This window comes from Hyperolius riggenbachi, chromosome 1 (genome assembly GCF_040937935.1).
Source record: "Hyperolius riggenbachi isolate aHypRig1 chromosome 1, aHypRig1.pri, whole genome shotgun sequence".
Lineage (NCBI taxonomy): Eukaryota > Metazoa > Chordata > Amphibia > Anura > Hyperoliidae > Hyperolius > Hyperolius riggenbachi.
Window position 1 is genome coordinate 593759719 of NC_090646.1, and position 25850 is coordinate 593785568.

Below are 25850 nucleotides of genomic sequence, written 5' to 3' on the forward strand. Positions count from 1 at the left end.
TATATACCTGAAAATAAAACCATGACATTATTTTCTTGGCTACTAATGTTCTATTAATCATCCGTAATACACAACCAATTCATTATATTATTATTATTTAGCGCCGAGATATTACGCAGCGCTGTACAGTGTATATATATATATTTATATTGTCTTGTCACTAACTGTCCCTCAAAGGAGCTCACAATCTAATCCCTACCATTGCCATATGTCTTTAGGGGGAGCCAATTAACTTATCTGTATGTTTTTGGAATGTGGGAGGAAACAGGAGTGCCCGGAGGAAACCCCCGCAGACACGGAGAGAACATACAAACTCTTTGCAGATAGTGCCCTGGCTGGGATACGAACCAGGGACCCAGCGCTGCAAGGCAAGAGAGCTAACCACTACGTCACCATGCTGCCCGTTATTATTATATCATGAGTTTTTTTCACTTCAGTATCACTTTAAAGAAAGGCACATGCTATTTATGTAGTCCAGTCTATATTTTATATTCTATCTATATATATAATAGAGTAAGTGCCTCAACCTTCGAGCAAGAAGAAGAAGTAGCGCCCTGCCCCCAGGGCCGGTCCAAGCAAGAAGAAGGGGCTGGTCCAAGCAAGAAGAAGAAGTAGTGTCATATCAAACCAAGGGCAAAGAGGGATAATTTGCATATTCAGTAGCAGTGCATTGTGGGTAACCACAAATGTTCACTTATAGCTGAATTATTGCAGATTTGCTTCTGTTTTAAGAAGGAAAATTACACCAAGCTTTGCTTTTTTTTTAGTAGGAGGGCTTTTTGGTCTCTTTTTTTTATCCTCCTATATATTCTTAGTAGTTTGGGTCACCCTGAGCTGCTTGGTTAGTCTGTTGTACTGGTCCAAGCACTATCTCATACAGCCTTATCAATCCCTGCTATATACTGATGAGGACCAAATGTCTGAAATAGGCTGGCACATGTGGGTTTGATATGACTGTGTAAAACTTAAAGAGGATCTGTAACATAAAAAGATCCCCTGGGGGGTACTCACCTCGGGTGGGGGAAGCCTCCGGATCCTAATGAGGCTTCCCACGCCGTCCTCCATCCGTCAGGGGTCTCGCTGCAGCCCTCCGTGGAGTCCAGGCAGCGGTGACGTCATTATTTACCTTCCTGGCTCCAGCGCAGGCGCTCTGACGGCTGTCGGCTCCGAACTACACGGAAATACCCGATCGCCGTCGGGTCTGCTCTACTGCGCAGGCGCAAGTTTCCGGCGCCTGCGCAGTAGAGCGGACCCGACTGAGATCGGGTATTTCCGTGTAGTTCGGAACGGAAAGCCTCCACAGCGCCCCCCGCTGGAGCCAGCAAAGGTAAATATTAAACTAACAGTCGGCACAGTCGCCGGCTGTTCGGAGGGCTGCGGAGAGACCCCCGTGGGACAGAGGACGGCGTGGGAAGCCTCATTAGGATCCGGAGGCTTCCCCCACCCGAGGTGAGTACCCCCCAGGGGATCTTTTTAATGCTATAGGCATGCTTGACTTACCACGGGTTAAAAGGAATAATTTGCATATTTAGTAGCAGTGCATTGTGGTAACCACAAATGTTCACTTATAGCTGAATTATTGCAGATTTTCTTCTGTTTTAAGAAGGCAAATTACACCAAGCTTTGATTATTTTAGTAGAAGGTCTTTTTGTTCCCTTTTATCCCCCTATACATTCGAGTGGTTTGGGTCACCCTGAGCTGCTTGGTTACTCTGTTGTACTGGTCCAAGCCCTATCTCATACAGCCATATCAATCCTTGCTATGTACAGATGAGAACCAAAAGTCTGAAACAGGCTGTCACATGTGGGTTTGATATGGCTGTGTAAAATTTAAAGCTATAGGCTTGCTATACACCAGTGGTTCTGGATGCTTGCTTGACTTACTAAGGGTGAAAAGGAATTATTTGCATATTTAGTAGCAGTGCATTGTGGGTAACCACAAATGTTCACTTATAGCTGAATTATTGCAGATTTCCTTCTGTTTTAGGAAGGCAAATTACACCAAGCTTTGCTTTTTTTAGTAGGAGGTCTTTTTGGTCCCTTTTATCCCCCTATACATTCCGAGTGGTTTGGGTCACCCTGAGCTGCTTGGTTACTCTGTTGTACTGGTCCAAGCCCTATCTCATACAGCCATATCAATCCCTACCATGTACTGATGAGGACCAAAAGTCTGAAACAGGCTGTCTACATGTGGGTTTGATATGACTGTGTAACATTTAAAGCTATATGCTTGCTATACACCAGTGGCTCTGGATGCTTGCTTGACTTACCAAGGGGGAGAAAGGTGTAATTTGCATATTTAGTAGCAGTGCATTGTGGGTAACCACAAATATTCACTTATAGCTGAATTATTGCAGATTTCTTTCTGTTATAAAAAGGCAAATTACACCAATACAGTGTGCGGCATTGCAGGAAGTGACGACAGTGGAACGCACGATGGAACACGGAAGAGGTGAGTCATCCCCGCCCGCTGCCCCTTACTAATAGTGGCGGCTGCTACCAGGGCCGGATTTCTGGCAAGGCCTCATAGGCCATGGCCTAGGGCACCAGAAATTTAGGGGCGGCTCAGTGAGGGGCAGTAAAGCTGTTCTATGGAGCCATCCCTATCTACAAGGACAGATTTACCCTTTGAACCCTCTGTCCTGTACTTGTGTCGTCCCTGCAAGACCTGTAAGCTCTATCATGCAGGTATACATCAGCCTAACTCTCATAGTGACACAATGGTTCCTTAATTAACGAGATAGCAAGCATAACATAAAAGTTCTTAAGAAAAACATAACATAGTCTATACGCATATTACTAAAATAGTTATTGTCTGTGACATCCAATGATGGAAAGTAAGTAAAATTCTCATTGGGGCACACAGATATAAAAACCAAGCAGACAGTATAGTTGGCCTTGGGCGGTAAAAAATACAAATCCGGCCCTGGCTGCTACTGTGCTTAAGCAGGAGGGGGAGGGTTCCTGCTGAGCTTAAGCTGGAGGGGAAGTGCACATGGGGGACCCAGTTGAGGGAGAGGGGGGATTCCTGCTGAGCTTAAGCTGGAGGTAGAGCACACATGGGGGACACAGTTGAGGGGGGTCCAAACCCCCTCCCCGCCGCTGTGCCCAATACCCCCTTCCTGCCCTCTACCCTCTTATGCGGCGTATGCTACGCCGCGGGTCGGCTAGTATATCTTAACAAGCTTCCATATAGCATTCAGAAAACAAATTATGAGGAAGAGATAGATAAGTAAATGGATAAATAAACAATAGTAAACAATAGTTTCAGCAGATGCAGATTTCAGCCATGCAGTCATTACATCATTAAAGTAAGTAGTTTTCATTGGTTTAGGGAGCTTCAGATAATTTTGTCATTATCCACTTTATTATATTTCGGTTGAGATAACTGTAGACACTTGCATCTGTAGAACTTCCACATTCAGGGTCACCAAAAGATGTTATTCCTGTGATTTCTCCTCTGCAAATTAATGGTCCACCAGAGTCTCCCTGTAAAGACATTAAAAATTGTTACAGATCTACAAAGACTGCTGTTTGAAAGTAGTACTGGCAGGGCAGTTTCAAGGCTAAATTGCGTCCAGGGCGATGGTGTAAAAATTGCTTCCCCCCCCCCCTGGACTCAGGGCCGGTTTAAGCAACAATGGGGCCCCAGGGCAAAATAAACCTGCCCCCCCCCCCCCCCAACAGATACCCCGGAGCAAAAAATGGCATTAAGGGACCTTTTTTGCAGCTGGTATAGTCAGGGTTTGAAGCCCCAATCGGTCGGAGCTCCACATTCTGGCTACCCCAGCCTGCATGGGGGACAAGGGGTTAAAAAGTTTCAGGAGGGGGGACCCCACATAATTAAAAAAAAAAATTCCCACACTCTAAACATAAAAAAAAATGGGAAAATAGGAAAAAAATGCCAGGGATCTTCATACAGCCATATTGCGGCTGTATAGCGATCCCTGGCCAAAGCGCTGTGGCTGCGTATGGACCCCCTGGAAACCCCGTCAGGAAATTTATTGCTCTTTCTTTTGATACATGTAAAATTACACTACCGTTAGGTACTAAAAGTGACATTTACCGCATTTAAAAGTATACTTTTTTTCCTTTGAAACTTTAAAATCGATTTTCTTAAAAACTATAAGGTCTTTTTGAAAAATTGTTTTTTCCTCTTATTCCCAATGATCTCCTTAACATATCCTGCAAATTTAGGGTTTTTAGAATTTAAGGTGGATTTGCTATTAACCATTAAAGTCAGCTGGTTTTTAAATGTGTATTTTTTTTCCTTTGAAAAAATCGATTTTCTCAAAAACTATAAGGTCGATTTGAATTTTTTTTCCTCTTGTAGCCACTGGGGGCCCCTACAAGCTCTGGGGCCCTGGGGCAGCTGCCTCCTTTGCCTCTATGGTAGAGCCGGCCCTGCCCGGACTTACAAGCCCATACTCTTTAGCAGGGGCGCCTCTTGCCATTTTGTCACTCCAGGCGAGAAATCCTGTGGCGCCCCCCGCTCCCGTGATTGCCCCCCAGACCCATACTCCCCACCCCCGTGGTGAACACCACCCCTGTGGTGAACCCCACCCCCAAAACCCCTGAAAATAATCATAATGCAGCAGCGTTTCACCAGAAAATCAGAATATACACTTATTGCGGCATGGGTTCACCAGAAAATAGTTGTAATGCAGCAGAGCGTTTCACCAGAAAATATACTTATTGCGGCATGCACTCACACACACCACACACAGTACACACACACACTATACACACACACCACACACACTATACACACACACACACACTATACACACACGCACACAAACTATACACATGCACACAGTACACAAACTATACACACGCGCACACACACTATACACACACGCACACACACTATACACATGCACACAGTACACATTTAGGGTTAGGCACCACCAGGGAGGTCTTAGGGTTAGGCACCACCAGGGGTGGGGTTAGGCACCACCAGGGGGTGGTTAGGGTTAGGCCCCACTAGGGGGGGTTTAGGGGTTAGGGATAGGTACAGAGAGGGTTCTGTGTGTTAACGCTAAATAACGATAAGGCTTTAATGACAAATAACAATAAGGCTTTAACGTTAAATAGCGATAAGCGACAAACGGATTAGCGGCAACACCGTGCACCATTATTCGCAGGCGCCATTTTCAGATGGATCCCTATCAGGGTGTTCCCATAGCAGCGTTGTGATATTTTCACATTTTTTGGAGCGATTTGTGGAAAGAATTATGGAAATTTATAATTAATCTGTTAATCTTTATGTATATCCTTCATATCCTTTATATCTTCATGTGGCTATAAGGACCACATGCACAGAATCAGATCAGTATGTTAGAGTGACACTTTAAGTAATAGGATTATTATTAACCAAGGAGTTATCACGATATCACTGAATATATGTTATATATGTTTTTTGAGCCTTTTACTGTGCACAGTCTCCTATATCCTTCACAGTGAAATTCCAGAACACCCCTCAACCCCCCTCTGTGTCATGGTGTACTAGCCACGAGAGAAACGACTCTTTGAGAACCAGTCTGAGCCAGCTTTCTGAAGGTGGGGGTGACTTTGAAGGAAAACGAAGCTGAGGATATTGCTTCAGGGGACCTCCTTGAAAGGCTGACTTTCAGGACAGAGAAAAGTCAAGCGACCCCACCCAAAAGGAGAACTGTATATGCTGGTTGGACTTTTACCAGAAAGAACTGCCCAAAAGGAGGAATATTTTATCATATTGATTAGGCTTTGAAAGTTCCCTGCACACAGGAGGAGCCTACTTTTCTACTGCTGTGCAGGGTCTGTGTAGCTGCAGTCCCTATATATGCTGGCTGAGAAAAGTCCTTGTACAAGTGAATAAAGATTTCTACGTTTTTGGCACTTATTGGAGAATGTCTCATGAGTAAGTTTATTTTCCTTTAACATCTGGTCCTTCGGAACCGGGAACCTATAGTCACAGAGAGTTGAGGCCTAGGAGCGCGTTTGCGACTGGCGAATCTGATAGCAAGCCGGTGAAAGCCCACCGGGGCACGTGTTCCCTTCCAAAAGGTGGCCAAACGCAACTAGGTCTCATGTCCTTGTGACATACGGTTTATTTCGGACCGTGAGACTTCTTCAGCCAAGGTCGGTGAAATCGCCTGCTTAGGTTTCTAAAACAAAGTTCTCGGGTGTCCTGAAAGCTTCTTAATTGTAAGTACTACCTTTTATTTCTGTAACTTCTCGTACGCAGGGCTGCGCTTAGAGTATAAGTATTGATGTGTTGTCATATTGTTTTGCATGACACAATCTGTGGTCAGTTTTCTAAGCTACCGTGTGCCTCAGCGGAATTGTAAGTCTTTGTGACAGAATACAGCCGCATAACAGGCAGTAATATCGGAGTGGATCTACTACCACCGATTGTGTCAGTACCTTAGTCGGAGGTGCCTCTCCTTAGAAGTTCAACGCACGGAAGTTGTGTCAGGTACCCCGTGCCCATGAAAGAGGGCGGACAGAGGGGATCCAGGTGACTACCAATCCTTCCAATAAGAGGTGCGTGGACGGGGAGGTAAAGAATGTGTCAAGGTACAAGCAAAATTATGGCCACTAATGATGAAGGTGTTATGCAAAAATTGAGTAAAGTATCGCAGTTTGTGGGGGAATAAATATAGGATTTTAGGGTATCTGTATTTTGACAGCTGTAAAGAAACTTGTTTCTCAAATTAAATGTGATGTTCAGGGTAATGTGATTTTAGAAAAATAATATTGTTTACCAGAAGCTCAAAGATGGCTACTAGAGGCATATATGAGGAGGGGCCAAGTACGGAGAACAAAGACTTGAAGGAGGTACCATGTACATCATGTCAGGTTCCTCAGAACCCTCCCCAAAACCAAACTAAGCCCCTGCCACGAAAGGTAGATGGAGCCTCCCAGACACATGAGGTGGAACATGATATAAATGGATTAGACATAGATGAGCTACTGGATAAAGTGATGAAGGTTTTCAGTAAATGTAGAGGTGTAGCTCCCCCTGCTGCTGAGACAACAGATTCACCTTATGAACGGTTTAGGATCACTATACGTGAGGTTTTGACTGAAGGGATATGCAAGTGTGTTACACAATATGTGGTGGATCATAGAATTTGTGGAACAAGTGATTTTCTAGAAAGCACCCGATACCCTGTAGGTGTGATTAAGAGGAAGGGGAAGAAAGGGAAGAAAGTTGCTGCATATGTTTATGATTGCAACACAGATGAAAGTAATTGTTATGTGAATGATAATGGGCACTTCACACGCCCACGAAAGCGCAAATCTAAGGATTTTGAAGGTCGCAAAGAACGCGGAGAATGTTTTGAATGTGGTTTGAAAGATCACCTGGCCCGACATTGCCCCCAGAGGGCCCGAGGTCCACAGTGACGAAGTGTGGTTAAGGGTACTAATTTGTGCCCTAGTTGAAGGCAAATGAGTAAGTGAATTGATTGATCAAGATGGAGTGTTATGTTATGGTGCTAACAGGATTGTGTAAGATGTGATGCCGGGAATTCTAAGCTCTAAAATCTAAATCACCAGAGCTCCCTGTGATGTATAAGTATCCAGCAGAGGGGGAGGAGGGGGGCTACAGGATAGAGTCACAAGTTATGAGCTGCTGTTTGTCTGTCTGTTTGTTTGTTGTTTGTGTATTTTCCACAGTATACAAATGTCTGTAGAAGTTTTATACTCTGTTTGTCTGATGTTTTGTCTGAAGATTGAAGATTTAAAAGCATTTTTACTGCCTGCAATTGTCTGTGAATGTTGGTCACTTGGAATGTGTTTGTAATGTTAAATTCTGTGAAATTTGAGTGGAGTTTCTGTCTGGGATCTGTGAGAAGGTATGGGTTACGCCCACATTTCTGAGGAGGGGGCAAGAGACCTCATGGACTACTAATCCCAGCTAGATGGTGAATTTTAAGTGTGTGTGTGTGTGTTGAAGCGGAACTGAGTGATTTGAAAGAATGCATGTAGCAAGATGAAGGGTTTGTTTGAAAGAAAGGATATATATATTTTGTGAAATCCAGAATGCGGGATACTAAAAAAAAAAAAAAGAAACCCCGCAGATATTACTTTCAATTATAAGAGTGAACATGATGATTTTTGTTTTTGTTTCTGGGAACAATTGATTGCTGCATTGCTGTAGTATGTGGGTCATTGTCATCGATTGATTGGCTGTTTTGATTGACATCTGATTACATTTTTATAAATTGTGGGTATGTTAGAAGAAGTTCAGTAAAATGACTTTGATAGAAATATTTTGACTACAATGCCTTGTCTAATGGCGGACTGCAGAGAGGGATGCATGATTGTAGTTCTCTGCCAAGAGCCCCACCCCCACCAGCCCCACCCCACCCCCACCAGCCCAATCCCGCCAGCTCCATCCATCCATCCAACCCCCCCCTTGCCCCCCCCCGCCTATGCTGCACAGCCAGTTTGCTTGGGCATTTACGTCTTTATTGTCCAAAAAGCTGCACCACCCTGGTCCCCTGTACTTTTGTTTTCCTTGTTGTTTACTGACCAGAGGATTTTTTTTTCCTGTCCGCATTTGCGCGGTGACTCTTCCGCAGAGCAATTAACAAATCTTTGTGGATCAGTTCTACATGCACAGGCGGAAATACACCAACACCTAAGCTGGTCTTACAGTAGTGAGCTGAAGAACATCGTAGAATAGATACGATTCTTTCTGCGTCTTTGCTCAAGCTGTGTGTTTAATTGCTTTCCCTATGCCACCCTGTTATATGGGATTCCGTCCCCCACTGTTTTCACTAACAGTCTGTATGCTTTCCCATCATGCATACGTTTGCGGCTTAGTGGCATCCGCAGGGTTAGGTGTCAGCAACTGAGGAGCCCACCCGTCCCACAGACCATGGATGTTCTCCGGGCTCCCACAATACTGGCCATTCACCTGTGTGCAACATCCCAATCCCCTCATCTCCCGTGGCAACCACTTGGCAGTCCTGACGTCTACAACTACAGCTCCCTCTGCTGACTTGCAGTCTAAGACTTTACCTACAGGTCGCTCTGTACACTACTGACCTACTAACCTTCCTTTGCCTGATTCTGTCCGATTAATTTGTGGTGATGACACATGAGTCTTACATGTGTCAACAGGAGGGATAGTGGCTAAATTAGAATAAAACCACATGGGAACATTTGAGCCATTGCAAGAGGGTGCACATGGGCCTTCTGAGTCCAGATTAATTAAAAGATCCAGAGCCACAGCTTGCTTGTTTGCATTTTGCTCAAGAAGAACGCTTAGCTGTCATTTCCTTTTAAAACAGTAGCCAGATCCAATCTGTTCTTGATAGTTAGCACCACGGGGTAAAGAGGGGCGGAAATTTGAGATCCTGAGGCGACGGGAACATTTGCTTGAGTCTCAGTGCGACCACGATCTCAAAGGCTGTGGGAAGATATTAGAAGATTCTTCCTAAGGCACAGGTGTAGTTCTTTATCTTGAACCACGGTGAAAAGGAGATAAAAAAGGGGGAACAGATACCTAAAAAGGCTACATAGGGGAAGTTGGGTTAAAGCCATAGCATTTTAAAAGAGAAAAAGAAGAAGAAGAAAAGTGCTGGAATGGCAATGACAATGACTGAACGACCTCCATTGAACAGCAATGACAGGGTAGACAAAGAGACTACTGACATAACCCCATTGAACAGTATTAACAAGATGAACGTGACTAGTAATAAAGTTCTAGTGACCGGTGGAATTTTTAATTTTTGGATTATTTTATCAATTTTTACTGCAAACCGAATAAATGTGTCTGACTGTATTGTGTGTGCAGCGGTTAGACCGCAGATTGTTCTGGTATCAGTAGTGGCGAATGGGTCTGAGTTAGAATGTATGATACAGAGTATGATAAGTGCGAATCAACCACGGAACTGTACCACAGAGAGAGCCCGTATGAAGGTACCAGGCACGCCACAGCGTGCATTTGCTACAGCCAGCAATTTTACGTGTTATAATAGATCTGTCCCCCAGTAACCATCCAATGATTAAGTATTGTGGAGAAATAGTGGAGATAACCAATGATAAAGGGTTGAGCCTAGGAACAAAATGGCAGTTAGAAGATATTTGGTGGACTTGTGAACCTAACAAAGCAGAATCATCATTGCCACCAGAATGGAAAGGGTTGTGTGCCCCTGTCTGGATGATAGAACATGTAACTATATTGCCCTGTGACTCCTTTAAAATTTTGGTGGATAAAAAGCTACACCGGAGTAAAAGGGAGGCACCAAAAGGGAGTTTGGACCCATATGTATATATTGATGTGATAGGGGTCCCCAGAGGGGTGCCAGATGAGTTCAAGGCTAGGAACCAAATTGCTGCAGGGTTTGAGTCAATTTTCCTATGGCCAACAGTTAACAAAAATGTGGATTGGATTAATTACATTTACTACAATCAGCAAAGATTTGTTAATTATACTAGAGATGCTATCGAAGGTTTGGCAGAACAACTGAAAGCAACATCATTAACAGCATTGCAGAATAGAATTGCATTAGATATGCTGTTGGCAGAGAAAGGGGGTGTATGTGAATTTTTTGGGGAACAATGTTGTACTTACATTCCAGATAATACGTCCCCTGATGGAAAAGTGACAGTGGCTCTTCAGCAGTTAAAAGACCTATCTGAAGAGCTGAAACGAAACTCAGGTGTTTCAAACCCAATAACAGACTGGTTACAGAACTGGTTTGGAAGCTGGACTTCATTTTTTCCAGAGTTTTGGTATCGCATTCCTAACTGTTCTCATGGTTCTGTTCCTGCTAGCCTGCTGTATTTTTCCAATGCTGAGAACATTTTTTGCAAGGTTAATAGATAAGCATATGAGTACTACTATGTATGCAGCCTTAGCACAGCATGATGAAGAAGCATACGGTGATCTGGGAGGAGATTATGATGGCATGCTGGAGGGGGATGGCCAGGCCGACGTGTGAGCCAGCTCCCGGCCAGAGCCTGATTTTTGTTTTTGATCATTTCACTTCTATGCCCTGACTTGTAGTGCATACCCATTTGCAGCAAAGGGGAATAGAAGGCTGTGTTTGCTTAAACCTCTAATCCCTGTAGTGGAGACACATTTGCAGATACCTGAGGCTTAAGTAAGCATAAGCACAGAAATGTGAATGTAAATATTCTTTTTATACACATATATAATCAAGCCACGACCCACAGTATTAATTATAAACAGGGGGGAAATGTGGAAAGAATTATGGAAATGTATAATTAATCTATTAATCTTTATGTATATCCTTCATATCCTTTATATCTTCATGTGGCTATAAGAACCACATGCACAGAATCAGATCAGTATGTTAGAGTGACACTTAAGTAATAGGATTATTATTAACCAAGGAGTTATCACGATATCACTGAATATATGTTATATATGTTTTTTGAGCCTTTTACTGTGCACAGTCTCCTATATCCTTCACAGTGAAATTCCAGAACACCCCTCAACCCCCCTCTGTGTCATGGTGTACTAGCCACGAGAGAAACGACTCTTTGAGAACCAGTCTGAGCCAGCTTTCTGAAGGTGGGGGTTACTTTGAAGGAAAACGAAGCTGAGGATATTGCTTCAGGGGACCTCCTTGAAAGGCTGACTTTCAGGACAGAGAAAAGTCAAGCGACCCCACCCAAAAGGAGAACTGTATATGCTGGTTGGACTTTTACCAGAAAGAACTGCCCAAAAGGAGGAATATTTTATCATATTGATTAGGCTTTAAAAGTTCCCTGCACACAGGAGGAGCCTACTTTTCTACTGCTGTGCAGGGTCTGTGTAGCTGCAGTCCCTATATATGCTGGCTGAGAAAAGTCCTTGTACAAGTGAATAAAGATTTGTACGTTTTTGGCACTTATTGGAGAATGTCTCATGAGTAAGTTTATTTTCCTTTAACAGATTCTTTTACAAATCGCTTCACAAATTCGCATTCGCAAATTGCTAGTGATTGCTATTGCGATTTTGTCGTGCACTAGCCCAGAGAGAGGAGGAGTGGAGTGAGACTGAGAATAGCCTGAGATGGAGCAGAGAGCTTATCTGTATTGCAGTCCCACATCACACAGAGGCTACTTGCCTGTAATAGGACTCCTGTCCCAGTCTCTCACACAAGTCAGAAAGCAGTCCTCCTGGAGTCTAGGGACTGTCAAAACTTTTCAACTTGTTTAACACCTTATCTGCACATGCAGTCATTTTAACAATGGGGAGAGACCAGACAGATTTTTTTCCCACAGACCCTCCAGGAAAGCTCTGCATCATGCTGTGTATATTTATCAGCTTGCCTGCCCTCTAATTGCACTTTTATCAGCTAGCCTAGTGTTTGACATTGCATTACAACAACAAACCTGAATACACCAGACACTGGGCCGGCCCTAAATCACTGAATGAAAGGTGGCCTAGGGGGCAGGCCATGCCTGGCTGCTTCACTCAGGCCCTAAATCACTGAATGAAAGGTGGCCTAGGGGGCAGTCCATGCCTGGCTGCTTCACTCAGTCTCTACATCCACGTAGTTACCAGTAGCAGAGAGAGAGAGGAACTGAATGAATCAGTGAAGAGTCAGGACTCAGGAGCTGATGCTGTACTCGGATGGATCCCTGAGTGAGCTGGAACTGAGTGAGCTAGGACGAATGCCTTCTTTCACTGACTCATTCATTACTGTGGTTCTTTGAATCATTGAGCTGAAGGAATTGAATGAATCAGTGAATCAGTTATGAGTGAAGTCAGTTAGCTGTTAGCTGCTGTTGTAACCTGACCCCTGAGTGAGCTGAGAGGCATTTCTTCTCTCACTACTCAGTGCAGCAGCGCCCTTCCCTCCTCCTGCCGCTCTAGGCAAAAATTTCTACCTGCCTGGTGGCTGAGACGGCTGTGCTCTTTAGGGACAGTCACACAGTCACAGGTCACAAGTAGATCTGCCCACTGACAGCCGCCCGTCCATGAAGGAAGCAGGGACCAGGAAAACACACAGGCGAAGAGAGCCCGGAAAGCCAACTCCTCCATGGGCGCCGCACACTGACAGCCTGCAGTACCACTACAGGACATCAGGTGTCATCACGCGGTGGTGACTTGATAATGACTTGACATCTGACGCAGGCAGCTCAGGAGGAGTCAAGGAAGGTGATCGAGCTGGTAATCTTCTTTCGTCTTCCATCACCAGCTCCCTAACAGCTATGTCCTTCTGTTTGCGCCCCCCTTCTTCTACTTGCTGGTCTGCACCCAGGGCGGTTGCCCTGCCTGCACTACCCAAGAAACGGCCCTGAGTACTGGCGCACCAGTGACATACAGTAGTGTAGAATGTAGTAAACAATTCAGGATACCCACTTTTACATTAAATATCTTGGTTTCAGCATCAGGAACACTTCCTATATACAGTATACAGCATATATTGCTGTATATTGGTGTGTAACCCTGCCCTCCTAGTGACGTCACAGGCTCAGCCAAGGCTGTTTAGATCATGTGCAGAATTCTCCTCCTAGACCATTCTGGGAGACTAACTATTATTTCTACTGGGTTAGAAACACTAAGTATACAAACTTTCTGCTGAAATGTATCAGCCAGGCTGGGGCTGGTTCACCAAATTCGGTGCATCTCAGTGGATCTTCTTGAGGCAGGGTTCACACTTGTCCTTGCAGCAAAAGCCTGGGATTTCCCTCATACTACATGGAGGTGGCACAATTGATCAGTGATTGGCCAATCAAAACCGAAGGTGTGTACCAGGCTTTATTCTATGTGGAGGTGGTAAAATTGGCTAATCATGTAAAAACTGGATGTATGTACACACCCTAAAGCCTCATACACTTACAAGTATGATTGGCTAATCACTGACCGATTTTACCACCTCCTCCATACAGTACAAGGGTTTACCTACACAATCTGCTCATAGTATTTAATATCTGTTGACCCTCATACAACATGGAGATGGTAAAATCGGTCATTGATTGGCCAATCATAATTGAAATTATGAATTAATCCCTATGGGTATATGACAGATCTTCTACTTCTGGTATATTGCTCCCAAATTGCTAAAGAAATCTCACCACCTAAAGTGTACTTTTTTTTTGCTGTCTTTGGTTTTGATATTTTTGGTTAAGGTGTGATACAATTGTTAGAATTTAAGTATTATATGATTGAATTTGTAGTCCTCAGTTACTTTAACTGAGGTTAGTTAAAAGACTTGATTTGCAGAGTATACCTTTAAGAGGATTTCTAGAAGCACTGAAGAACCGAGTGATTCGGACTCCCAAGGCTGTATCAGAGATATCCAGTGCAGAGGCCAGACCAGCTGGCAACGAACAACATAAATATGAGCCATTGTAATGAAAATATTCTCACAAGAACATTAAACAATGGCCTCCTCAGAACAAGATGACAGTTCCTTGGAAACTTAAATTGTCAGGGCATGCGCAGTAAAGACTGTGCTTGCCACGGGGTCTTATCAGCCAATAGCAGGCGATGAGTTATGAGGGGTGGGGGTGGGGGGTACTTCTGCTGCTTCTGACTTCTGGCTGATGACTTCCACCCTGTACTCTTTTGTAATGTATTGTCATCTTATCTAACTGTATGCTATATATAGGCCTAAGTGCAATGTAGTATAGATGTAACATAAGAGAGGCCTGATCTTAGAGAGAGATCAAGCATGCAAGGTAACGCAAAGAGGACTTACTACAGACCAATTGCTTCACTGAGATGTAACAACATGTAGAGATATGCATCTGTATATCTGTTTACAGAATAAACTCCTGAAACTTTGATGACGTCTAAGAAGTCCTATCTCTTATGCTGTTGCTGTGATGAGAGTTGAGTTATCACACTTCCTGTGATATGGTGCTGAACGAAGGTGTAGTGTTGTTGCCAATAGTAACCAACGTATAGATTCTTACAAAAATTACATGGGAACATTTAGGCTGAACACAGTTCCTAAAACTTTTATGAATAGAGATCATCAATCATACAATAACACACAATTAGCTGAATTTTGCAAACCAGAGGCTAGGAGCATACTATGCAGAATCACTAGTGTTGCGGAAACTGCTAGCATTTTTGGCCCTAATAAAAGTCTATGGGCCATATGACAAAACTCATATACAGTATGTGCGTTTTACAATATGCATGTTTCAAAACGCTCAACTTGGTGCATAGTTCTCAAAAACGCATGTAAAGCGCAAATGATGTATTTCAATGGAGATGCAGAGAACTGTGGGAATTATTGAAAAAAAAAGCAAGACGCACCAAAAAAGCATGAAAAATGAAAAAAAAAAACTACGCTGAAAATGCAGGGTTTTCCACACTGCCTAGTGTGCTCATAGCCTCAATCCATGTGGTTGCTTAACCTCTTGCTGTTTTTGGATGTACCCCGTCCGTCCAGATCTGTGCCTCTCTGTGTTCTTGGACATACGAGTTACGTACAGTGCAGAATGCTGCTGTTTTTGCTCTCCCGCTTGTGTAATCATTCACATAAAGTTAGGAGGGGAAAAAAATATGTTTTTTTTTTTTCAAATTAAATGACAGCAAGCCCATTAAGAAACAAAGTTTTTTTTTTTTTTTAAGTTTTAACCCCTACCAGACTAAAAAAACCTCTAGGGTCACCTATACTTGGCCTTAATATTAATGGATGCCTGTAATGGCTGCCGCCCATAGCGATCGGATGCAATCACTAAGGCGACAGCTCGGGGACCCAGTGCTACATAGATGTATTGAAATGTTGTTGCCTAGCGATACAGTACTGGGGTCCCCAAACTGTGCGCCCTAGCAATCACTTGCAATCGCTACAGACGTACAGGCTATCGATAATGGTACGCTACATGCCCAACTAGTGATGAAATGTGTATGGTATCATTTTAACCGGGACAACCCAAATAATGTATTTTGAGGTGTTTTACAACTACATGAAAAAAACATGAAAAAAAAGTGTAATTTGTGCGTTTAAGCCTAATTTTTTTCGATAAAGTGCCTGTAAAATAGAAAAAAATAATTGTAAAAAAATATCACCAAAAGAAAGCCTAGTTTGCCCTGAAAAAACAATGTATATATCATTTTGATGGCATAGGTAATAAGTTATTGCTGTATTAATAGTGACACAACTAATATGCCAAAATTGTCAGGAAGGGGTAAAAAACCTGAAACCTGAAGAAAAAAAACATATCTACTTACCTGGGGCTTCCTCTAGCCCATGACAGCCGATCTGTCGATCTGTCCCTTGCCGCAGCTCCAGTGTCCCCTCCTTGCCAGGTCAGCATCTTCTGCACCTGTGCGAGTGCATGGCTGCACGAGATCGCGCTCACGTAGCCTGGAGTTTTCTGTGCAGGCACAGAATGCTCCCGTCAATGGAAGCACTACTCTTAGTGGCATGGCTGCACGTTCAGCACAGGCGCAGAAGATGCCAACCTGGACCCCGGGACACCACAGCTGCGGCGAGGGGTAGATCGGTTGCCCCGGGCTGGAGAGAGCCCCAGGTAGGTAGATCTTATTTTTTGTTTTTCCTCGCATATGTCATATAAGGAGCACAGAAAATGCATGGGTATGAAAAGGTATTCAATACTCACTGAGCAGGTTCCTTTTTCGGTTTTCTCCATGGTGCAGATCATATTTTTGGTTATATTCATCTTATATTCTTTCTTCGATTTCCAGATCTTGGCACATGTTGTCTTTTTCAGTATGGTTACATTAACTTCCATTAATTTGTCTGAAATTTTGTTATTGTGATTCGTAGTAACTCCCCATCCAGCTGTTTCACAAACACTTCCGGGTATCACAAATTGGCGTTTTCGAGGCACTTTCAGTAGGCTCACAGTTTTTTCAGGTTTTACTTTTTGATTTAACTAAGAAGGATATAACAAACACATGAATCATTAGGACAGCACAATACTTCCATGGGTAGCACTCTTCATCCACTGCTGTTGTCCTGGTTGAATTCAGGTCCCATTTATAATACTATGGACATGATATATCATGTAGCGTTTGTATGTTCGTCCTGTGTTTGTGTGGACTTTGTCTGGGCACTTCAGGTCTCACACATATCCCAAAAACACTCTAGAATAATTGGCTCCCCCTGCTGGGTGTTGGGTGCTGGACATTGCCATTAGTAGTATACTAATGGTAAAATTATGCAAACACTAGTACACATGACAGACGGGGGTCCCGAGCACTGCCACCACTCGGGACCACCAAACCAGCATGTAACACAATAGGGGAGTGCAGGCGAGCCCCTGAGCTGCCACCACCTGGAACTCGCCCCCACCACTCCTTCAACTTACCAAACACAAAAGGAATGCTCACTCCCAGACAGCCACTTATATAAAGTCTGCAAACTGCCAGTCAGCCAATAAGAAGTGCAATTAAATTACACCTAGTCTGCAGTACTTAATTTATTTTGTATTTCTTATTGGCTGACCGGCAGTTTGCGGACTCTATGTAAGAGTGCTGTCTGGGAGTGAGCATTCCTTTCGTGATTGGGAATGGTAAAATTACCAGTATATTCTACTACTTAATCCTGATAGCAAAATATTGGCTATCTTTACCCATATTTTACTATGATCTAACCCAACCCTACTCTTACACAGAACCTTCCCTTTACCAATGCCTAACCATTAACCCTCCCACTGCCGATGCCTAACCTTAACCCCCAGTTACCCAGTGGTGACAAACCCTTAAGCCCCCCACCACCACCACCACTACATGCCGCGATTATCCCGAAAGGCTTCTGCCACATGATTTTCATATTTAGACTTACTGTTGGCGTCAGGGGTGTAGCAATAACCATAGCAGCCATAGCAGCTACTTTGAGGCCCTGGAGCATAGTGGGCTCAGGTAGTACTTAATGTATTCACCATTAACTTTCTTGTGTTCCTCCACCCTCTTACTTTGTCTTAGTGCCCATGGTCTATGTGCAATATTGATTGCATAGCAATGTAAATTTCCCCATTAACTCATACACATAGGGTAGGGCCAGATGGAATTGCTTAAGCGGGCCTCCATCTGAGGGCCCCATGAAAGTTTTCCTGTGGGGCCCCCATGAATTTCCCTGATTTTCATATTGAGACTATATGATATCCACTATATGATTTTTGTATTGAGAGACTTCTACCATATGACTTTCGTATTGCTTCCTATTGCTGTATTGACTTCCTATTGCTGTTAAAAATATTGTGTGCCCTTATTATTCTGTTGGTGCCTCAAAAGCTGCTAATAACATTTTGCTCTTTGCGGCACCCTTTTTTACTTCCTGCCGCATGCGCCCTTTTTACCTGCACCCAAGTCCCCCCCCCTTCAAAAATGTTGTATTTTTAATAAATCCAGCTCACCCTCTAGGTACTTTAATTCCACATTCCAAACAATTCTGATAGATTTATTGTCCTACTCAAATAAATTATGTGCAGTAGAGACGCTGAATTGGCAGGAACAGTGAACATGTTGAGTTCTTTAATAGATTATTTGCCAGTACTAAATTAATGTATGAAATAAACAAGTAACACTAAACACCAGATTCCAGTGCAATTTTCTGACCTTTCATAACCTACAAGGCACCTTACCTTTTGTTCACCCTAATATAATCCAGTACCTCCTACCTCTAATCACTCCTAACACTAACCATTAAAACTCTAGTACAGGTACATTAGCTCAGCATTTATTTGAAATGGATTATCAACAGGAATGAGGGAAATAGCCGAACCAGTTTTTTTTTTTTTTTTTTTTTTTTTATAAATTACAGCAATTTTTGCCATTTCATGAATTTGCATTGAAGTCTATGGGCCGATTTATACGGTTGATTGCTAAGTCCCCATACATGACATTGACACCAAATTTGGTATGTATATCAGGGCAAGGAACATATCAAAATGACCTTATAGTTTTTGAGAAAATACATTTTAAAATTGAAAGGGGAAAACACATTTAAAAAAACAGTGCAATGTCATATTGAAGCATATTTTGGCTTATTATAATTTGTAAAGCCACCACACATGCTGTTGTCACCAGATTTTCTATGTGTGCTAGGGTCAGCAGTGGGAACACAATAAAAATGTTTTTTGGTTTTTTTTAAGACCCTGTTGCTTTAAGAAAATTAGGGATTGGTGGCTCCTGTAAGGTCCTTATTCAATTCACCTTTTCTCCTAGGTGAGATTTTCACACCTTATAAATAAATCACCTTTTAAGCCAACAGCAAGCAAGAAAATAGAATACATTTGATAGTACCTTTCGCCAATGTTTAGGTACTTTTTCAACTGTATAATGTTTTCTTAGATTTCTCATCTCTAAAATATATGTTTGATCATTATATCTGCTGTGCACTAAATTAGTATAGTTGACAGGTGCCTCTGGAGCCTCTGGATCCTAATGAAGATCCTCTCGGGGGAGGTTCGTCCTCCTCCCTCCCTACATTTCAGAGCTGTCAGCCACCAAAAATCCACCAACAAACTTGTTGAGGTATTACTATTCAAACTTGGCAGTGGAAACAATTCAAATGGTAGGACATACACCCCCAAAGATCCAACATGAATACCAAATTATTGAAAATATCAAAATTTATTATTTAAATCCACAATTTCTAATAAAAAATAATAAAAATCACATGGGATGGCCACCCCGCCACAACTCACCCACTCAAACTACCACGTCACACCATCATACACACGCCGGCATCTAATGCTAGTGGCGACCTCTGCAGTTGTGAAAGCAACGATAGCTGCGTACTAGACGTACAAGATAAGCAGAGTATGCAATGTCCCCATGCAGCGGCAGGAAAAAAAGGCAAGAGCAAAAAAGCTTGTATCAGACAATGTCCAGCGTTATACACACAAGCCTTGATGTTAATGTTGCAACATGACATGTACTATGCAGTTCATCCATCAGCAGTAGCACAGCAAGCAGGATATAACATGTCAGGTCAGCCAGGCTAATTGATTAGGCCAGTATGTCCATAAATGACAGCACAAGACTCCACAGCATCACAGCATGTACAGTGAATATTCATCTCACCAGTTCCTCGCAGGGCTTCAGTGTGTAGCTCACCCTACTCACGAGCTGCAGAGGGAAACTCATAGGTTGCAGAAGGGAGACTCACTCCAGGCCTGCTGGTTAGATAGCTTTGAGGTGCTGTACATGGGTGCATTCATCCAGGTTGTTGTCAGCCACCATCGGCGCTGGAGCCGTTCAGGTGTAGATCTGGGTGACTGGAGGAGGCTGATGGTAAAAAAGCCTCACCGCAATGTCAGAGTGGGGGTCGGGGCGGCGTGGCGTCCCATGCAGAGGCGGATGGCTTCCCCGATGTTTCGCCGGCTTCCGGCTTCCTCAAGGGGCGTGGCCATCATTGCCTACAACTTCCTCTACTTCTACGAAGCTGCGACCAATCATGCGCATGCACCGCTCCACCGATCTTACAACCAAAACACAGATCCATGTGCGCAAAGCTCAAAGGGCGGAGGCACGCACCATGACCGGGGCCGGGAAGGCGGTGTAGAACGGGAGCCCAGGAAGGGAGGAAAATGAGAAAACTTTTGAGGTGCTGGGGCCAGGATCATAACAATCCTGTGTGAGCCTTGCGCAGGCTTAGAAGCAGTTTTCCTTCAGGCTCAGGCGGAAATGGCCGAGCCCGATCATATCCGGTCTACTGTGCAAGTGCGTGGTGTCTGCATCTGCACAGTAGAGCGGATCTTATTGGGCTCAGCTGTTTCTGACTGAGCCTGAAGGAAAACTGCTACTGCGCTTGCAGGATTGTTATGATCTTGGAGCCCCATCAGATCTTTGGCGGCTGACAGTGCTGGAATGGAGGTGTTGAGGAGGACAGGGGAAGCCTTGATAGGACCCAGAGGCTTCCCCCCTCCTGAGGTAAGTACTTCATGTGCACATTTTTCTTACCGATTCTCTTTAAAGATCCCATTTGCCGTGACGATCATTATCACTGTGCATCGCCAAACGTTGTTTGTGTAATAATCACCCGCCTGTATCCACTGCACAAGATTGCGAATGCGATCACTCAAAATATCAGGTAGTGGGTACAGGCTTTAAGCAATGCTTTCTCTTAAAAAGATCTGGCTCTACTACTGTGCGTTTTCCATAACTGGGGCCCACCATGATAGGAAGACTGTCTAAGTTTTGCCATAGCTTGGGCACTTTATATTTGCAGTATCAGGATCGGGCTGCTCTGCATTAGAGATGGCTGGAAGTTTCAGTCAGAATGAAAATTTGTGATTTTCTGATTGGAAATTAGCTTTCTGCAGTGGTCATCAGAAATTGCTGTTCGTTAATCAGATTTCTGCGGAAATCCAGTTTACTACAACTTGGTAGTTTTAGCCCAATCCCAGAAATTGGGAGCATTGAACTAATCAGAGTATGCATAATTTTTCTGTGAAAATCAGATCGTTGTGGTGCTTACAGACCAATCACAAGACTTGAATACTACAGAGTATTTTTGAATATTCTGATTGGCCTAACATTTCTGTGGTTTTCCAATTTTTGCATTCTCACATTGGTTCAAAGCTTCCGACTTGGAAGTATTTAGCCAATTAGGATAAAATTCAAATTATACTGTACTGTGAAGTGTTGTTTTACTACGGTATCCGTAATATTTTGCAGATGTCCATAATTATTATGGATTCCATATAAGAACAATACTTTTTTTGAAATGAGATTACCGTCGGTATGCCACGGTATCGGTAATCTGCATTTTTGGCAAATCGGAATTCCTGCAAAATCAGCATTTCTGACAATCCCTGCTCAGCTTTAAAAAAAGGAAGCTTTTGTCAGTGGTCAGTCACATTGGACTGTTTTTTTTAATTCATGTCTACATCTTTATTTTTTTCGGATTTGTGGATTTATAGGCGTGAAATACTGTGTTACTGAAGATGCTTTTTGTTAATATTGGTGCCTTATACTATTTCCACCCCTTTTTGTATATTAAAATGTAACACTACCCTGCCCAACTCTAACTTACCTGACCTTCTTAGTGGACAATACTAACAGTACTTACTGGTAAAATGTCACTTCAGGTACCCTGTAAATCAGAATCAGAAGAACCAAACACCTTTTCCCAGCTGAAGACCTACTGGCGCTAGTTCATGCATTTGTATCCTCCCTTCTGGACTACTGCAATGCCCTGTTTGTTGGATCCCCGGATAAGGTTCTGCACCACTTACAACTAGTACAGAATGCAGCAGCCAGACTCCTAGCCAATCCCCCCGCGGCTCCCCCATCTCCCCCATAGGCAAGCGCAGTGGGGGATTACAGCTGCCCAGAATCCCCTCTCAGACCAGGGACGGTGCAGTGTCTGCGGAAAGGCACAAGTTGAGACACCAGAATATCTGCAGGCATCCAGCAGTTTACAGCACTGCCCCCTTTCTTTCCCTGCTACAGATGACTATGGATGGAGCAACAGCATGTGTACAGAGCATGGAGCAGCAGTGTGTGTACAGAGCATGGAGCAGCAGTGTGTGTACACCGCATGGAGCAGCAGCGTGTGCAAAGAGCATGGAGCAGCAGCATGTGTACAGAGCATGGAGCTGCAGCGTGTACAGAGTATAGAGCAGCTGTGTGTGCAGAGCATTGAGCAGCAGTGTGTGTACACAGCATGGAGGAGCAGTGTGTACAGAGCATGGAGCAGCAGCTTGTGTACAGAGCATGGAGCAACAGTGTGTGTACAGAGCATTGGGAGAAGCATGTGTACAGAGCATAGAGCAGCTGTGGGGAACTTAACAGGTTCAGCTATGAACTAAAGCCCTGTGCCCTGCAGTGTGAATGCTTCACTTTTCCCTTTATTAGCAATGTCGGCTGTTCTCATTATTATCTGTATCCAAACTGCTCCTGATCGATCCTGTTGTTGATCAGGGGCCGGAAATAATTGTCAGATTCTGTCAGTCGGACGGGAAATTGCATTATGTGTACCCAGCATGATGTCCTACCACATTATTATACTGTATTGTGTGTCGCTGAGGGAGACCTCTCGGGATTCCCCCCCTTGAAAATCCTGGGTTTGCCCCTGTCCCCTGTACAGGAAACTCTTCACTGGTTGCCAGTAAAATGGAGAATCAATTTTAAGATCTGCCTGCTGACATTCAAAGCTCTAAACCACGTGGACCCAAGTACGTAGTGGATCTGTTGGAACTACAGTATATGCCTCACCATGCACCCTCTGCTCTGGCAATGAGATGAATCTGGTTATTCCCAGGATCCACTTAAAAACATTTGGTGCTCGGGACTTTTCCTATGCAGCCCCTACTCTATGGAACTCAGTTCCACAATCAGTGCGAGGGCCTCCTTCTCTGGACATTTTTAACCTCCTTGCCGGTTATCCCGAGCTCAGCTCGGGGTAACCTGCGCAGGAGGATTTCTCAGGCCCCGCTGGGCTGATTTGCATAATTTTTTTTCCTACAGGCAGCTAGCACTTTGCCAGCTGCGTATAGTACGCGATCGCCGCCGCTACCCGCCGATTCGCCGCTACCCGCCGCACCGAGCGGCCCCCATCCCGTCCCAGACCCCTGCGCAGCCTGGCCAATCAGTGCCAGGCAGCGCTGAGGGGTGGATCGGGATTCCCTGTGACGTCCCGACGTCCATGACATCATCCCGCCCCGTCGCCATGGCGACCGGGGAAGCCCTGCAGGAAATCCCGTTCTCAACGGGATTTCCTGCTTACTCTGATCGCCAAAGGCGATCGGAGTGGGTGGGGGGGATGCCGCCGCTCAGTGGCTATCATGTAGCGAGCTCTGGGCTCGCTACATGATTTAAACATTTTTTTTTTTAAAAAGTTATGCGCTGCCTCCTTGCCGGCGTTAATTAGACTGGCAAGGAGGTTAAGAAAAGGCTAAAAACCCACCCCTTTTCACAAACATTTGAGACTGAGGTATGCAGGGTCATAGCCCCAGGGAGAAAAGTGCAAAAAAATATTATTGTTTGTTTTTTTATTATTATTATTATTATTATTTATTAATAAATACATGCAGCATAACAAGATAAACATATGAACATAAAATACTAATCCTACAACTTGCTGGCGTACATATTTTTTTTTAAAGGTTTAGTAAACCAGTGCTTTATCTTTGCAGTTGACTAGGTTGGACTTCAGGGGCAGCTCTCCTGCTAACTAACTGGAGGTCATACAACTTCTGAATGAGTGTATAAACACTCATAATAGCAGCATAATGAATAAAAGTTCAATAGGTTATGTTTTCTGGAGTTGAATGAAGAGCAGATAAGTAAGGATGATGTTGAATATGGCTTAGAGCAGTGTTTCCCAACCGCTGTTCCGCGGCACACTAGTGTGCCGCGGAACGTTGCCTGGTGTGCCGTGCTCTTATCCCCCCTCCCGCCCGTCCCTGCGGCCGCCGCTGTTATTACCTTAGCAGCGGCCGCTCTCCCCTCTCCAGACCATGTATATGCTAGCAGCGTATCTCCGGCTGCTCTGTGTGATGCACTGATGCGGAAGGAGGCAGGGCTCGGTTACCATAGTAACGGCGATACATATCGCCGTTACAGGAAGCCGCTGCCCTCCTTTCTTCCGCATCAGTGCATCACACAGAGCAGCCGGAGATACGCTGCTTGAATATACACGCGCCGGAGAGGGGAGAGCGGCCGCTGTTAACAAGGTAATAACAGCGGCGGCCGCGGGGACGGGCGGGAGGCACTAAACTGGCTATACTGGGGCACTATTCTGGGGTACTATACTGGCTATCCTGGGGCACTAAACTGGCTATACTGGGGCACTATTCTAGCTATACTGGGGCACTATTCTGGCTATACCGGGGCACTATACTAGCTATACTGGGGGGCTATACTGGGGCACTATACTGGCTATACTGGGGCACTATACTGGGGCACTAAACTGGCTATACTGGGGCACTATTCTGGGGCACTATACTAGCTATACTGGGGCACAATACTGGCTATACTGGGGGGCTATACTGGCTATACTGGGGCACTATACTGGCTATACTGGGGCACTATACTGAGGCAACTAAACTCCCTACACTGGGGCAACTATGCCAGCTATGCAGCCGCACCCCAGCCCCCCCCCCCCCATAGCGGCACTGTCCACTAGGTCGCGCAAACAACCGGGGGCCGCATCGCCCCCACCGCGCGCGCGCCGTTCCCCGGAGAAAAATTTGGTCAGACAGTGTTCCCCGGGCTGGAAAAGTTTGGGAAACACTGGCTTAGAGCCTTAGACTAAAAAAAATTCAACTGAGCCCAAAATAAGAATATGGGACTCCAGGAAATTTAGGATTGAGTCTACAGATACAATTATCTCACATGTTTATTTTCACTTCACGTTTGCTTTAAACTCATGTTGCTTAAAGGACACCCAAGGTGAAAATAAACTAATGAAATAAACAATTTTATCTATCCTTCTTTTCCTAAAAATGACTTTTTAAGATATTCTACAGTTTTATTTTATATTTAAATCTACTTTTTAAGTTTTTACTGTTTTGTTGTTTTTGCTCAATGACACATTAATTGAAGTATGCCAGAGCTAAAATCTATGAACTGTTGATCCTCTTTATCTCTTTCCTGCTCTCAGAAGCAATTTTCTACTAGGAAAGTGTTTTATATTTGTAATTTCTTATCAGTGAGGGTCACACTGTTGTCTGACCCAGTCCTGACTCAGACAGGAACTGCCACTTACATACCTGATGTTTAACTCTTTCAGGCAGAGATAAAAAAAGGAACACAGCATAATTATTTGTGTGCTAGGCACTGTACATACACATGTCTATCTCATCATGTCACATGTCACCTCGGGTATCCTTTAAAGTGGTACTTATTATCTGGATATCTCTGGGTATGCTCACCTTTAACAGCTGAACGTCGTAATCAAAAGTCTTTTCGTTAAGGCATTCATGTGGAATTGCTTTTAGTACAGTCATCATCTGTTT

At 44.1% G+C, this 25850-nt stretch overlaps 1 protein-coding gene across 1 annotated transcript; it reads right to left on the reverse strand.

Moving 5' to 3' along the window:
* Nucleotides 1–3329: 3329 nt before the first annotated feature.
* On the reverse strand, nt 3330–25850 carry LOC137541327 (granzyme A-like). Its single transcript, XM_068262616.1, has 3 exons — nt 25767–25850; nt 16539–16814; nt 3330–3488 (listed from the first exon to the last, which is right to left on the reverse strand). The coding sequence occupies exons 1-3, from the start codon at nt 25842–25844 to the stop codon at nt 3330–3332; spliced, it is 513 nt and encodes a 170-aa protein (XP_068118717.1). The 5' UTR covers nt 25845–25850.